Source organism: Aquila chrysaetos, chromosome 22, assembly GCF_900496995.4.
Source record: "Aquila chrysaetos chrysaetos chromosome 22, bAquChr1.4, whole genome shotgun sequence".
NCBI lineage: Eukaryota > Metazoa > Chordata > Aves > Accipitriformes > Accipitridae > Aquila > Aquila chrysaetos.
Genome location: NC_044025.1, coordinates 22,283,918 through 22,296,959, shown reverse-complemented (window position 1 = coordinate 22,296,959; position 13,042 = coordinate 22,283,918). Strand labels below are relative to the sequence as shown.

The 13,042-nt window shown below is 42.4% G+C and overlaps 1 protein-coding gene across 3 annotated transcripts in view; it reads right to left on the bottom strand.

The window, feature by feature from the left end:
- The window catches only part of KDM3B (lysine demethylase 3B), a 71,486-nt gene extending 58,942 nt beyond the window's left edge, over positions 1 to 12,544 (bottom strand). Inside the window, exon 1 of one of the 3 annotated variants that reach the window (XR_005931158.1) lies at positions 12,244 to 12,544. Coding sequence is in view for 1 of the 3 variants with exons in the window: in XM_029998313.2 (XP_029854173.1) it covers positions 12,244 to 12,414 (171 nt within the window). In the remaining 2 variants the exon portion in view is untranslated. The remainder of the gene's footprint in view (positions 1 to 12,243) is intronic. The other 2 variants (XM_029998313.2, XM_041119401.1) reach the window with 2 other exon arrangements.
- Positions 12,545 to 13,042: the final 498 nt, after the last annotated feature.

Below are 13,042 nucleotides of genomic sequence, written 5' to 3'. Positions count from 1 at the left end.
TGATACTCTCTGCTCCTTGAGGCTCAACCCTTCACCCATTGAGAAGGATGCTGAAGCATTTGGTGTAAATATTTTCACTGACCAAGGGGAATTTTTAACCAGTATACCTCTTCTACTCACTTATGTATATCTCTTAGTGTCTTTATGGATGTGTGTGTACTAACCTGAACGTTCTATAGCAAGTATATTACAAATATTGCTTTTTAAATCTATATTTAAATTACTGTCATGAATTGTATTTGACTGTGAATGAATCTCAGGCTGCTATTATACTCATAATGCTTTTAGATACAAACCGTTGCACAAGTCTGGGACTAGGAGTTGATCCAGCCACACCTAGACTCTGACAGGAGTTCAGAAAGCAAGGGGTTGCTCTCTGAACCTCGTGACTCAATGGGAGGGTCTCCCCTGCCTTTTTACATTCCTGTAAAATATGTACAAATCACGAAAAATCAATTCTAACTTGATTTTCCTTTGTATGTTTCTCTTCTACCTTATTGCATCTTCAGTCTCTGTATACATAATTTTAGCTTGATTCTAACTTAATTTTCCTTTGTGCATTTCATTCATGCACTAAGTAATAGGGTGAATCTCGCCACTGAATTCTGTGAAGTCACACTTTTATATAAATTCCTATTAAATAATTTTTGCTAATACCATTGCAGGTTATTCTTTAAGCAGTCCAAACCACTCCATTTTGCACCAGGCCTCAATCCATGCTACCTAATCCTTGTAACAAGACACTACTCAAAACTGATGCACAATTTTCTTTACAACACAAGGTGAAGTACAAGCAGATTTACACCGAACCTGGAACTTCAAAGACTCCACTTAATACAATCCAAATGCAAAAGGCAGATTGAGGGTGGCCTCAATACTCCTGCCCCCTCCCTGTGAGATTTGGCCACTATGCAAACCAGATTATTAGTCAAAGCACAGTAGTTGTCCAAAATTCAAAATTTAAAAAGTCTTGAAGTAGCATAGAGCTTTATTCTCCTGATACACAGCAAGTAACAAATATGTGCATTTATAATTCTGTATGCAAAGTATCTTTAAGATGTTACTTTCAAAACAGCACTTTGAGAAAATGCTGGAGGTTCTTTGTAGTCAGTTTATGTAGTTAATGTGCTTTAGAAATTGAGGCAGGTAAAAACCCTTAGATCAGATAAAATGAAGATCAAATCACACTCCAGCAGCTTGCTGTTAGTGAAAGCGCCAGGACACTGCCTCACCACTGTCACTACACAGTCCCATTGCTTCCCCTTGAACAAGCAACCCAGCTGACTCCATGCTGTGTACATTTAGGGAACATGTGGCCTAGAAACTAAGCACACACAAGGAATTGTTAATTTCCTGCAATCTTCCTCCATGCTGTTTGCTTAAGGGTCCAATGAAGCATCATGCATAAGAGATAGGAAGGGCAATTGCCTTTTTTTTTTTCTTTTTTTTTTTTTATAGTAGCTAGCTACTATATTGTCTTGGTAACATCAGACCAAACTCTTCCACTGAAGTCTTCATCGACAAGTTTTTTCTTACACATTAAGAGCAGGAATATAAAGTACCGGACTATTGTCTCTCCCACATGCTGCAGCACTGCTTTTTTCCCACTTTAGCCACTAAGACTCACAACAACGGTCAAGCAGCTGAACACGTCCAGATATGAGCTGATTTGGACAGTTTTGGTTTATGCCAAACAAGAAAATGACTGTGCCAGGTATCTCTCTTGGATAACAAATGCTATCCAAGTCAAATTTGGGATCTAACAGTAACCTCGTAGCCCTGTGGCTGCACGGTCAACATGAGTCTATCAAACCAACCAAATCAAAAACTGCAACACCATGCACATTAGACACAGTGCCACTTCATGCAAGCCATATCTCAAGCCAGTTATGTAACATCCCTCGCACTCTGAAATGAATCCAGTAATTGTGGTGTATTTTACACCAGGCAGAGCCAAATATGTTAATCACTACGCTTTGCTTTTTAAGAGGAACTTTATTTCAGAAAATGTTTGCATTCCTACAGAAACTTCCTGCCATCGGAGACCTCCTTGCTGCACAGCCAGACAGACTGCCTTTTGAAGCAGTACCAGTGCATTTTGTACACTAAGAACTCATTCACCACTCCCCAGGCCTATCCTCAAAATGTGACACCTTTTTTCCTTAATTTATACTAAAATTAATAGTTCTGAATATTCTCTGCTATTAGTAACTTGAAATACTCTAGCTATTGGAAAGCGTGAGTTTCATAGAATAAATTTGTTTTGGAAACACGTACATATTTTTGCCAAATACTGTGCTTTTTGTTGCTGTTTCTTCTAAAATGCATCTTCACCTGATGTCTGCCTGCATCTCAATCAAAGTATCATAAAAACCAACTTCAGTGAAATAATAGCAAGACAATCTTTTTTGACTATTTTTTCTTTCTGCAGCTATTTGGACTGCAAAGAGATCTTCTGTTTTGCACAACAAATCACCTAGAAGTCCAAGTAAGCTGTTCCTAATCCCAAGTATTCTACAACCCAAGTATCAGCAAGAAAAGGATGAGAACCTCCAGTTCAGAACTCCGAAGGAAAAGCAACACCTTAAATTGCAGGTTTGATACTCAGACTTTTTAAACAATTTAAAATTGGTACCTGTATACTGGCAAGTGGCAAATACACCTGTATTTAAAAATAAGAAAAAAAGGAACCTGGTAACTATTAGTCTATTAAGACAATACCAGTGGTTTGCCAAATATTAGAATAAGTTTCAGGTGAGGGCTGGGGGAGGGGTCTGCAAAAAAAAGAATGGCAATAAATGGAAAGAGTTAAAAGTGAAAGAAAGTTTTAACTACATAGCTTACATATGATATGAAGGACTTTCTCTTACTGCATCCCACCTGAACTTGAGCATCCAAAGCATCAAATGGCACTGCACTGAAAATGAAGAAGGCTGGGACTTACAAGAGTCTAAGGGGAATGGTAAAAGCAGGATGAAAATTATTAGTTTTAAAATGGCAAGTACTGGAGCAGTTGAGTTATTATTGCAACATAATTAATAATGTCACTGATAAAGCTTGTATAAAAAGTATCAAATTTCTTTAGACACATTCCTGGCCTAAAGTCTAATGGTACCTTATGCAGACCAGAGAAGAATCTGAGGAGGTTTTGGAAGTTCTTACAATCACAGCCTCTGAAAATTGGCTATTCGATTGCTAATTTTGGTTTGCCTCACTCTTTTTCCTTTGCTTTCCAAGTTTGGCATCTTCCTTGAAAAAACATTAGTGATAAAGTAGTAGTACATCTCATTTTCGCTGAGTTTTATAGATTAAATTGGATAAAGTAAAAAAATTATTTTAGGTTATTAGATGATAGACCACATGACAACAGTTAAAAGAAACCCAGTCTCAAAGAAAAGCTTTAACCTGGAGCTTAATGCCACATTCTCAACAATCTGAAAATAAGAAACCAAAGCTATTCTTCTTAAGCAGGAAATTATGCCATTCTTTAGAAGAACATCTAAGAAACTGTCAGCCTCTCTCCAGAATCACCCACCTCAACGTCACTTAGCATACTAAGCAAGTCTAACAAATGAAACTCATCTCTGAATGCAGTTATTAATGTCAAAATGAACAAGGTGGACATCAACAAAACCATGGCTTTTTGGAGGAAATTCAGAAAGACGGCAAAAGGTCTGCTAAGCATGCAAAAACTGCAAAGAAAACTTGACTATACAAGAAAACCTCGCCATCTTTCTTTGTGTTTTGCAAACAGAGCATCACTATCTGGTGTAGGTAAGATACTAAAAAGGGACTCCCAACAGTGAGTGCTGGCAACAAGGCAGTCACTACCAAGCAGCACTACCTCATAAGAGCATGATTAGTTAATCAATGATAACAAGACAGAAGTAGTAAGATTTTTTCCAACTACAGATAAGCTTGCAAGAAGAACAGTTTCAAAATAAAACATACTTAGAAACTACAGAAGAAAATAAATCTGCCACTGATAGAGCATCTAATCAAAAGGAGGTATAGCACAAATTATTAGACGCAGACACCACCGGGTTCACAGGGAAAGCATGAAGCATTGTGCAAGTAACTGGAGTCACAAGCACAGTGACCTCAGGACAATAACTATGTGGAGGTAAAACTGAGTTTTGTTGTGGTTCTGTAATCAGCAGTTGAAACTGAAAGCATTAAGACTACTTAGAGAGCACTCTAACACTATGAAGAGAAGTTACTGTATGAGCAAATGTATTTTATGACCACATTAAAAAGCTATTCAACAACCAAACGCAAACATGATACACAAACTTCCATTACACTGGCTAAGTCTTCCTGGAAAGACATTTCTCCAAACATTTCTCTAAGAACATGATGTGGCTATATAGAAATATTTTTGAAGCCACCATCAGCTTGGAAGTTGGTTAAAAAAGTGGGAGCTCTGTAAAAACCTCAAGCATACGGTGGCAACACAGAAACGTCAAAATATGTGCATGGAAAAACCCTAGAAATGCGAACAATCACAAGACGGACCCTGAAGGAAAAAAGGTCAGTCTAATTAACAATCAAGGAATTCACTGAAGCACAGAACAAGATCAGCCAAAAGAAAACAGCTACTCAGCACACAGAGCTCGCCCAAGAAATACGTATATACATACTACACGCAGAAGATTGCTTTCCTACAGAAAAAAAATTTAATGCCTTGTACCTTAAGTTAAAACTACAAAACAGATTTCTTGAAGTAGTTTCTCGATTAAAACACTAGCCTACCTTTTTCATCCAAAATGTTTAGAAAATGGACTGCCATCAGAGCAATGTAACGCAATAATAACTCAAGACAAAACCCCCAAACAACTTTGTCATAATCACTTGCATTTCAAGCAGACGTTGCTCCATATGCACAAGTCCATGTGTTTTCACCTCCTACGAAATAACCAGTCTTCCATTTCAAACCTGACAGAAAAAAGGATGCAACTACTACTATTCCACAGGAATTTCTGCATGAGGCAGTGCCCTGCAGTCACACCTAGAAGCATGAACAAACAAACAAAAGAAACCTTTCAAATTTCTAGCATCCCCACCGATACCTCCACTGAAAACTGAGAAAACATTGTAGTATGGACATTACAGAAACCTGACTTCCTGCAACCATTTGAATGACAAAATGGACTCCCAGCTGCCAACCTGTAGCTCAAAAACCTTATCAGTTACAGTGCTGAACTACTGTCATTACAAATGCATGATCCAGTCTTTCGTTTTTATTTGAAGTGTGACACATACATGCCTTAGAGAAAAACATACCAACAAATGTGTCAAGACAGGGACCTAAATTATATGTACTAGAATTCAACTTGCTAAATTTTACTCTATTTGCACAGCTCTTACTGAGCCTACTGCTTTCTGTAGCCATAATTAAAAATTCAGCTAAATTAAGTGACTACATATTCACCAAACAGATCATAAAACATATGGTTTCTACTTTCCCAGCTTATGGCATTTTATTTGGTAAAAAGCAAGCCCTGTATATACCACGTCAACACTGTCCGCCCAAGAAAATAAACAGCCAAAGGAAAAATATGCTATGTTTTGACAATGGGGGGGGGGGGGGGGGGGGGGGGGGGAATCTAAGGTCTTGCCAAAGTATATTTTATTTTTCTAGCCATTTTTCCTTGTTTCTGTTGTTGCACTTCAACACTACAAAACAATATTCAAAAAGGTCAAAACAAATAATTTTGATGAAATCTCTAAATCTCTTCTGCCTGTAGTTGGAATGTTCAAATTCTTCAAAGGCAGAGAGTTTGATCTGCAAATGCAAACACTTACAAGGAGCTTCCTGCAGTCAGACTTTGCCAGCACACACTAACTTTCCAGCTTTCACTTGCAGAAGCTGGATCTGAATACTCCTATTAATTTAACGTGCAAGAACACTACAATTTTTCTTATCACTTATATCAGTATAAATAAAACTTGTAGATGCAATTACTGCTAAATATAAAGAAGATGGGTTAACTCTAGTAAGAGATTCCTTGAATATACATTTTAAGCAGTAAGCCTATTTGAGCAGCAATTTTCCAAAGTCAAGTAACCATGGTTCACTAAGTCTGAACTAGGGAATCTGAAATCTTTGATTCCGCTGCAACAAACACCATGCAGAAGGAGGAAGAGACTGACGCTCCAAAGTCAATCCAGTATTTATACATCAGTAAGCTCTACAGAGCATGCACTATCAGATGAGCAAAAACTTATTTTATAGCCTGTCATGGAAGCCAGCAACTAAGCACCACACAGCCACTTGTTCACTCCTCCCCCTCCCACTGGGAGGGGAAGGACAATTGGGGATGTCGTGGTTTAACCAGGACAAGGGGAAAAAAAACTAAAACTCATGGGTTGAGAGAACAGTTTAATAACCAAAATAAAATATAATAACAACAACAATAATAACAATAATAATAATTGTAATGAAAAGGAATACAACAAAAAGAGAGAAATTGGATGCAAAAAAAGACAAGTGATGCACAATGCAATTGTTCACCACCTGCTGAGCGATGCCTGAGCAGCGATCTGCCCCTCCCGGCCAAGTCCCCCCAGTTTATATACTGAGCATGACATTCTATGGTATGGAATATCCACACCGAACTTTGGCTAGTTTGGGTCAGCTGTCCTGGCCACACTCCCTCCCAGCTTCTTGTGCACCTGCTTGCTGGCAGAGCATGGGAAACTGAAAAATCTTTAACTTAGGATGAGCACTACTTCGCAACAACTAAAACATCAGTGTGCTATCAACGTTATTCTCACACTAAATCCAAACCATAATGTACCAGCTACTAGGAAGAAAATTAACTCTATCCCAGCCAAAACCAGGACATAGCCCTTCACTGATGCAAACATATAGCAGTTATGCTGTGTGTGATTTTACAGCTAAGCATAATTTCAGAAAACTCCTACCTGGCAGCCTACTGGTGGAAAGCTTAGCAATTTAGATGCCCCTTCCACAGCTGCATAGGGACATCCACATCTGATCAGTGCAAGGCTGGACAGGGCGGGACTAGGTCAACCCTTTGACCTTGTTTGGTACAGCTTTCATTGACACAAATGTAAAATACTCAGACTGCTGTATTAAAGGCATTTCTCTGTCTTAGAAGCTTACCTTCTCAATCTAGAGGTTCCATATTTCTACCTGGACTTCCCCAAACGTATTTATTTTGTACGAGTCTAATAGGTTTAAAATGTATTGAAATTACTGCAAACATGCAGATCAGCATAGCATGTGTTCAATAGTGGGACACTTCCTAAAATATCAGAAACACTGCATAAATGCCATGTAGGCACAGTGAACATTCAAAGTGGGCACTTCCATAATCCCCAGGAATAAAGCAGTTCAACAAACTCCTGCATGTGTACAGCAATTGCTACCAGTTGTCAAGAAATTACAAGTATCCTCAAATAAGGAAAAGGGCAGGGGAAAAAAAAAAAAAAAAAGACAGGAACTTGGAGTGTCTTGGTTAACGGAAACATGGAAGACAGCAGGGTGAAAAGGTACCCAATGGACATGGAATCAGTGTTGTGTAAAGACGGCTCTGCAAAGGGTTTAACCAAATGCGTGCAGGCTAGTAAGCCTCTCTGGTACACTGCCACACCAATTCTGTTACTATTACTTCTCCATAGCCTGTATTTTGGAGGAACAGTCCTTCATCTCCCAGTCCCATGGCCAGCCCTAGTAACACCACTGCCAAGATCAGTCCTACCAATTCCTTCCACAGCCATCATCTGCCCTGCCCCTTACTATTCAGTGAGCACGACACAGGAACACCAGAGATGGCACAAGACTGGGAAGGCTCATTAGGTTGAGTCTCCACTCTATTCCTCATCTATAACTTGATAACCACTTCAGCTCTGCCAAGATCCTTTTGAGAATTTTGCAAGTCACACTGAGTTTCCCCTACTGCAGTTACACTGCCAAAGAAGCCAAGACTTTTTTTTTTTTTAATAAATCATGTAAACTTATACTTACATAAGCTACAAATGCAGAGGTATTCCATCCCCCTCACATCATCCCTGCTCCTTACATTTCAGTAGTATAAATGGCTATAGAATCTCTCATAACACTATTGAACCCTGAGAAAAGTAATCAGTGGAGCCACAGAAGACATTGTTCACTGTATGAATGCAAATTTTTCAGTGTGGATGTCTATCTTTCACAGGTGGGAAGATAGAAAGGCTATCAGAAAAAAACCTGTGGCATAAGAAGCATTCATAGTACTTTGTACTTATGCCACCAACAAAGCATCACAGATTAAGTGGAGAAAACATATATCCACTACTTTTGCAGTCAGCTCTCCTTCGAAGAACGGTATTTTATTTGCAAAGCAAATAAAATTTTATTTGAAAAAAAATGTTCAACATCCTGTTTGTTCTTAAACATCTCTTTTACAACACGAAGCATTAAAGATATGCCTACCGGTCTTGCCAACATCCATCCAGCCCAGTATCCTGCCTTCAACAGCAGCGATAGGAGACATTACTTAGGGAGTGAGACAAAGCCTAGAGCACATTCTGTGGTCCATTCCCCTCATATATTCTTTCAATATGCAAACACATGCAAGTGTCTTGCTGACAGGAGGAATGCTCCAGGAACATGATCACTTGTGCAGGACAGAAGGAAATGAAGACAAGTACAGTGGCACAGAAAGCAATCTGAATATCCCAGACTCACACAACCCCAGCTGGTTGTGAACTGTCCCATCACTTCCACGGAGTCCCAGTTTCAACTCTCTATCCAAAAACTCCTCTTTCCATATCTATTGCAGTTTGAAAGCCTCTACAAACTCCCCATTCAGTCCCAGTGAGAGAGAACTGAAATTCTGCAGCAGACATATACACAGCTGGCAAGAACCTCCACACACCCTATCCCAAACAGACAGTATACGGACATCTTCCCACATTCTTCCCTACTGTCAAGATGACTTCCAAGCAGCATCTGAAAACTGCTTAAGAGCACGTATATCTAAATCCAGTCTCGTAGGGTTCCAGTGTCCCTCATCTATGACATACAGTCTCCAGACAGGAAGATATTCTTTTCCAATGTGACCTAGTTAGAAAAACTAGTTGAAATACCCTGATATTTATGGTTAACTCAAACAGTTCTGACACTTGCAAAGTAAATTAAGCTTATTCCACAGTTCAGACCATTTCTAAATATCAACTTTATTCAACAAAATCCCTTATCAACAAGATACATTAGATTACTATGTGTTTTCATTAAGCTGTATAACCTACATATCATGAACAAGTGAAAATGTCTTCAGAATACATTCAATTGTATGTGCAGATTACTGTAGGAAAGATACAAACTCAGGCATAAAATTATTGTGAGACATAACTTGCTCTCCATAAAGGGGTAAAAAACCCAAACCACCAAGCCACCCTTTCTCTACCATCTATCATAAGAAGCATATGTGGATTATTCCAAAACAGTCCTACTCAAAACACCTTGTGTCCTAGGCCTCCCAACTTCCACAGTATTTGTATAGCTTGTCTGTGCATTAAAATAGTCATCTCACACACTTTTGTTTTCCACATAAGCAAAAGCAGTACCATCCTGCATATGACACATTGAGCTACTTTGCCGTTAACATGTAACATGTCCTTTTACAATATTAGGACAATACTGAGCTAAAGCTTGACAGGTCTTTTATGATTCTGTCCTAATAGACTTCTTGAGAAAAATGGCAAGATCTGTTTCTAGTTAGAAGAGGCAAAGCTGTTTTCTAACAGAAGCACAGTTTTCCCTCAGGATTTCTTCTTGGTGCTCTGAAGATGGCACAACTAGGACTGACCATTATACATATTTTTTTTTTGGTGGACTAACCATAATTAGATTGGTTCCACATTTTATCAAAGTAAGATTATTTAAGAGCTACTCTCTATAACCAAATTTATACAGATTAAAAAAGCAAAACCTTTTCAGAGCCTTTACCCCACCAGAAAAAGTAATGGTTTCCTAAAATGCCAATATTAAAAAAAAAAAAAAAAGAAAGAAGCTATTTCAGCTACTATCTGAAAGGCTTTAAGTTCTATACTTCTTGTCTCTTCCTGAGTTTTCTGCCTTGGAAAGGTGTAGATATTCGACTGCAGTTTTGTATTTCTAAAAGCCCTATGCCAGACTACGGGCTAGTAAGTGAAACCATCCTTACAGGATATCACAAAAAAGCACAGACTTAAGTAACCCAAAGAGCAGAACAGATTTTTTTTCCTAGCTTTTTTCAGACCTAATCCACATTATTGCTTTACCTTAGATGAGTATCTCCTGAACTGTGGTTGACCGCTTGGTGCCAACTTGTCACTTCTTCTGACAGAATGAGTTTAAAAAGACAACTTATTTTTCTGATAGTATATCGTTATCATTGTCAAAGCAGCGTTCATTATGCATGGAAGGTTCCATGACAACACTAAATATCCTATATTACAGAACTCTGAAAAATGTGCCTTGAGTATTTTTACACAGTTCACATCTAAGAGTTCTTGTACAGACCTGGAGAATATACTGTTTAGAGACAGCTGCATCACTGAAACTTTGCTAAGTGGAAGGTTGTTGATGAAAGGAACTGGGGCGAGAACTGCAGTGCTGAACAAAGGCAATGAACTCACACACCAAAAAAATCCTATTCTTCCCATGCTATCAAGCACAGAAGATGATTTTTGCTTTGTTAGGGTAGTCTAACAGGCATCACATGGTTGGAGAGCAATGACTAACCAGAAAACAAGTGACTACCTTTTATTGGACAGAGATTCACACACACACAAAAAAAGAAGCAACACTCCATCAGTCCTTCCACCAAAATAGTAATAAGATCAGGTACACCAAAATTCATTACATCATACTCATATCTGGGATGGATGATTTCATAATGCAAGAGTACTGATGATACACACGTCAAATGCAGTCTGCTACAGGAGTAGCACTCCCAACCAGGTCTTAGGTAGCCCCAATACCTTTTCATGTTTCAGGTAAGAGTCTCAAACACTTGTCCTGTTTTCCTTTTGAAGATCCCCTTTCTGCATAGGGTTGTTGTTTGGGTTTTTTTTTTTCCTCTTCCTTAAACAAATAAGGGAGGAGCTAGAGCGCATCACCACAGCTCTCAACTGCAGACATAGGGTGCCAGGCCACCTGGGCTTGCAAAGCTAAAACCAGCATACTACTTCCTACTGATAGCCCTAGTTGCAGTTCTAAAACAAGGCCAAAGAAAGCAGCGTTATTGTAGGAAGACAAGGAAACTTCTCAAAGTTGGAACTGTGCAAAGAAGCCCAAAGAACTCATTGGAACAACAACAAATTAATAAAAAGCTAATCATAAAAAGAACTAATAAAACTTCACAAACACAGAACCTCGTTCCCCCTGCCGTGGGTCATTTTAACAGCCACAGCCCTCAGAAGCACACCATCAGTTCCCCAAAGCATGCCATCACTTAGAGCGAATACTTGCAGAACTGACACGTGCACAGAGAAACAGCACCGATATCTTTTAAGATCTCCACCCAAGCGTCTCACTGAGCTATACCAGAAATAAACCAAACAAATGCTAAAGAGTGTTTAAACACACTACGTGAAGCAAGAATTCCTACAGCTGAAAACAAAATCTGAGGCAGAAGGAAATCGATAGTCCCCGCTCAAAATTGCGCCTTGAAACAAGGAGCATCATTCAGGCTGAAGAATACTTAACGCCTTCCCGGAAAAAAAGAACCCCAACACTTGGAAGTTACATACAGACGTATCAGCATCAGGAAGCAGAAACGTCCCAGACGCGTTTGTTTCACACCTAAGTTACTGCCAACCACCGCACCCGAGACTGCCGGACCCCCTCCGCCCCGAGGAGACCCAGGCCCCGGCAGCTCGCAGGGCCGCTCCGCCGCCGCACTCGCCGCAGGCCGGGCCCGCCACTCCCCGGCCCGGAGCGCGTCCCGGCAGGCCCAGCGGGGAGCGGCGGGAGGCGCGCTCCAGGCAGGGCGCAGGTCGCCAGCACGACACTGCCGCCACCCGCCCGGGGCAGGCGGCGCCCCGCGGCCCCAGCCCCTCGCCTGCACCGCAGCCCTGCCCGGCAGCGGCCCGCGCCGGCGGCGGGAGGCCGCGGCCCACGCGGGCGGCCCTACCCGCGGCGTCCCCGCCCGGGGCTCCCGGTCGCCCCAGCCCGCCTGCCTCCCTCTCTCCCTCCCTTCCCCCCTCCCCCCGCCCCGCCCCGTGCGCCCCCCGCCGCCGGGGCCTCACCGCCAGATCCTGGGGCACGGCTCCGCTCATGGCCCGCACCGTGCCGCTCCGCCAGGCTCGGGAGGGCAGCGCAGGCCCCGGCTCCAGCCCCACCGCCTCGCCCTCGCCCGGCCCCGCCGCCAGCAGCAGCAGGAGCCGCTTCCCCACGGGGGAGGCCGCCGCGTCCGCCATCCCCGACGGGCAGGAGCCTCCTCCTCCGCCGCCGGCCCGAACCCCCTCGGTCGCCGCCGCCCCGAGACACCGAGCAAGCGACCGCCCCGCGCTGGGCCTCCGAGCGCCGCCCGCCCCGATCCCGGCATGCACCTCACTCGCACGGCCTCCCCCCCTTCCTCTGCCCCACAATGCCCCGCGCCGCCCCGCCCGGGGCGGCCGCGAGGGGAGGGGGGCGGTGCCAGCGCGTCGGGGGCCTGCGGCCGCCGGCCCGCGGTTGGGAGGCGGAGGCCGAGGGGCCGCCGGCGGGGACGGGCCCCGCGGCGGGGCAGGGGAGCCGGTCGGCGAGGAGGAGGCGCAGCGGAAGGCCTTCCCGCGGCAGGGCCCCTCGTTAACCCCAAGTGCAAAATGTAAAATTGTCACAGAAATTAGGGCGTTTTTACCTGAATTGCGAGGTAGACTCACGCAAAAACCACTATGGTGACAGCTTGGGATGTGGGATCCGAGTTGCAGCTTTGGACGCTTCGGATTGGCATGAGGACACACTGTTGGCCCCAGAATAACAGCAGCGCGTCACGGGTCTAGGTGCTTTGCTTTTCAGTGGGGCAGATTTTGAAAAGGCATTTATTGAGGGGGTGATTAAGATACA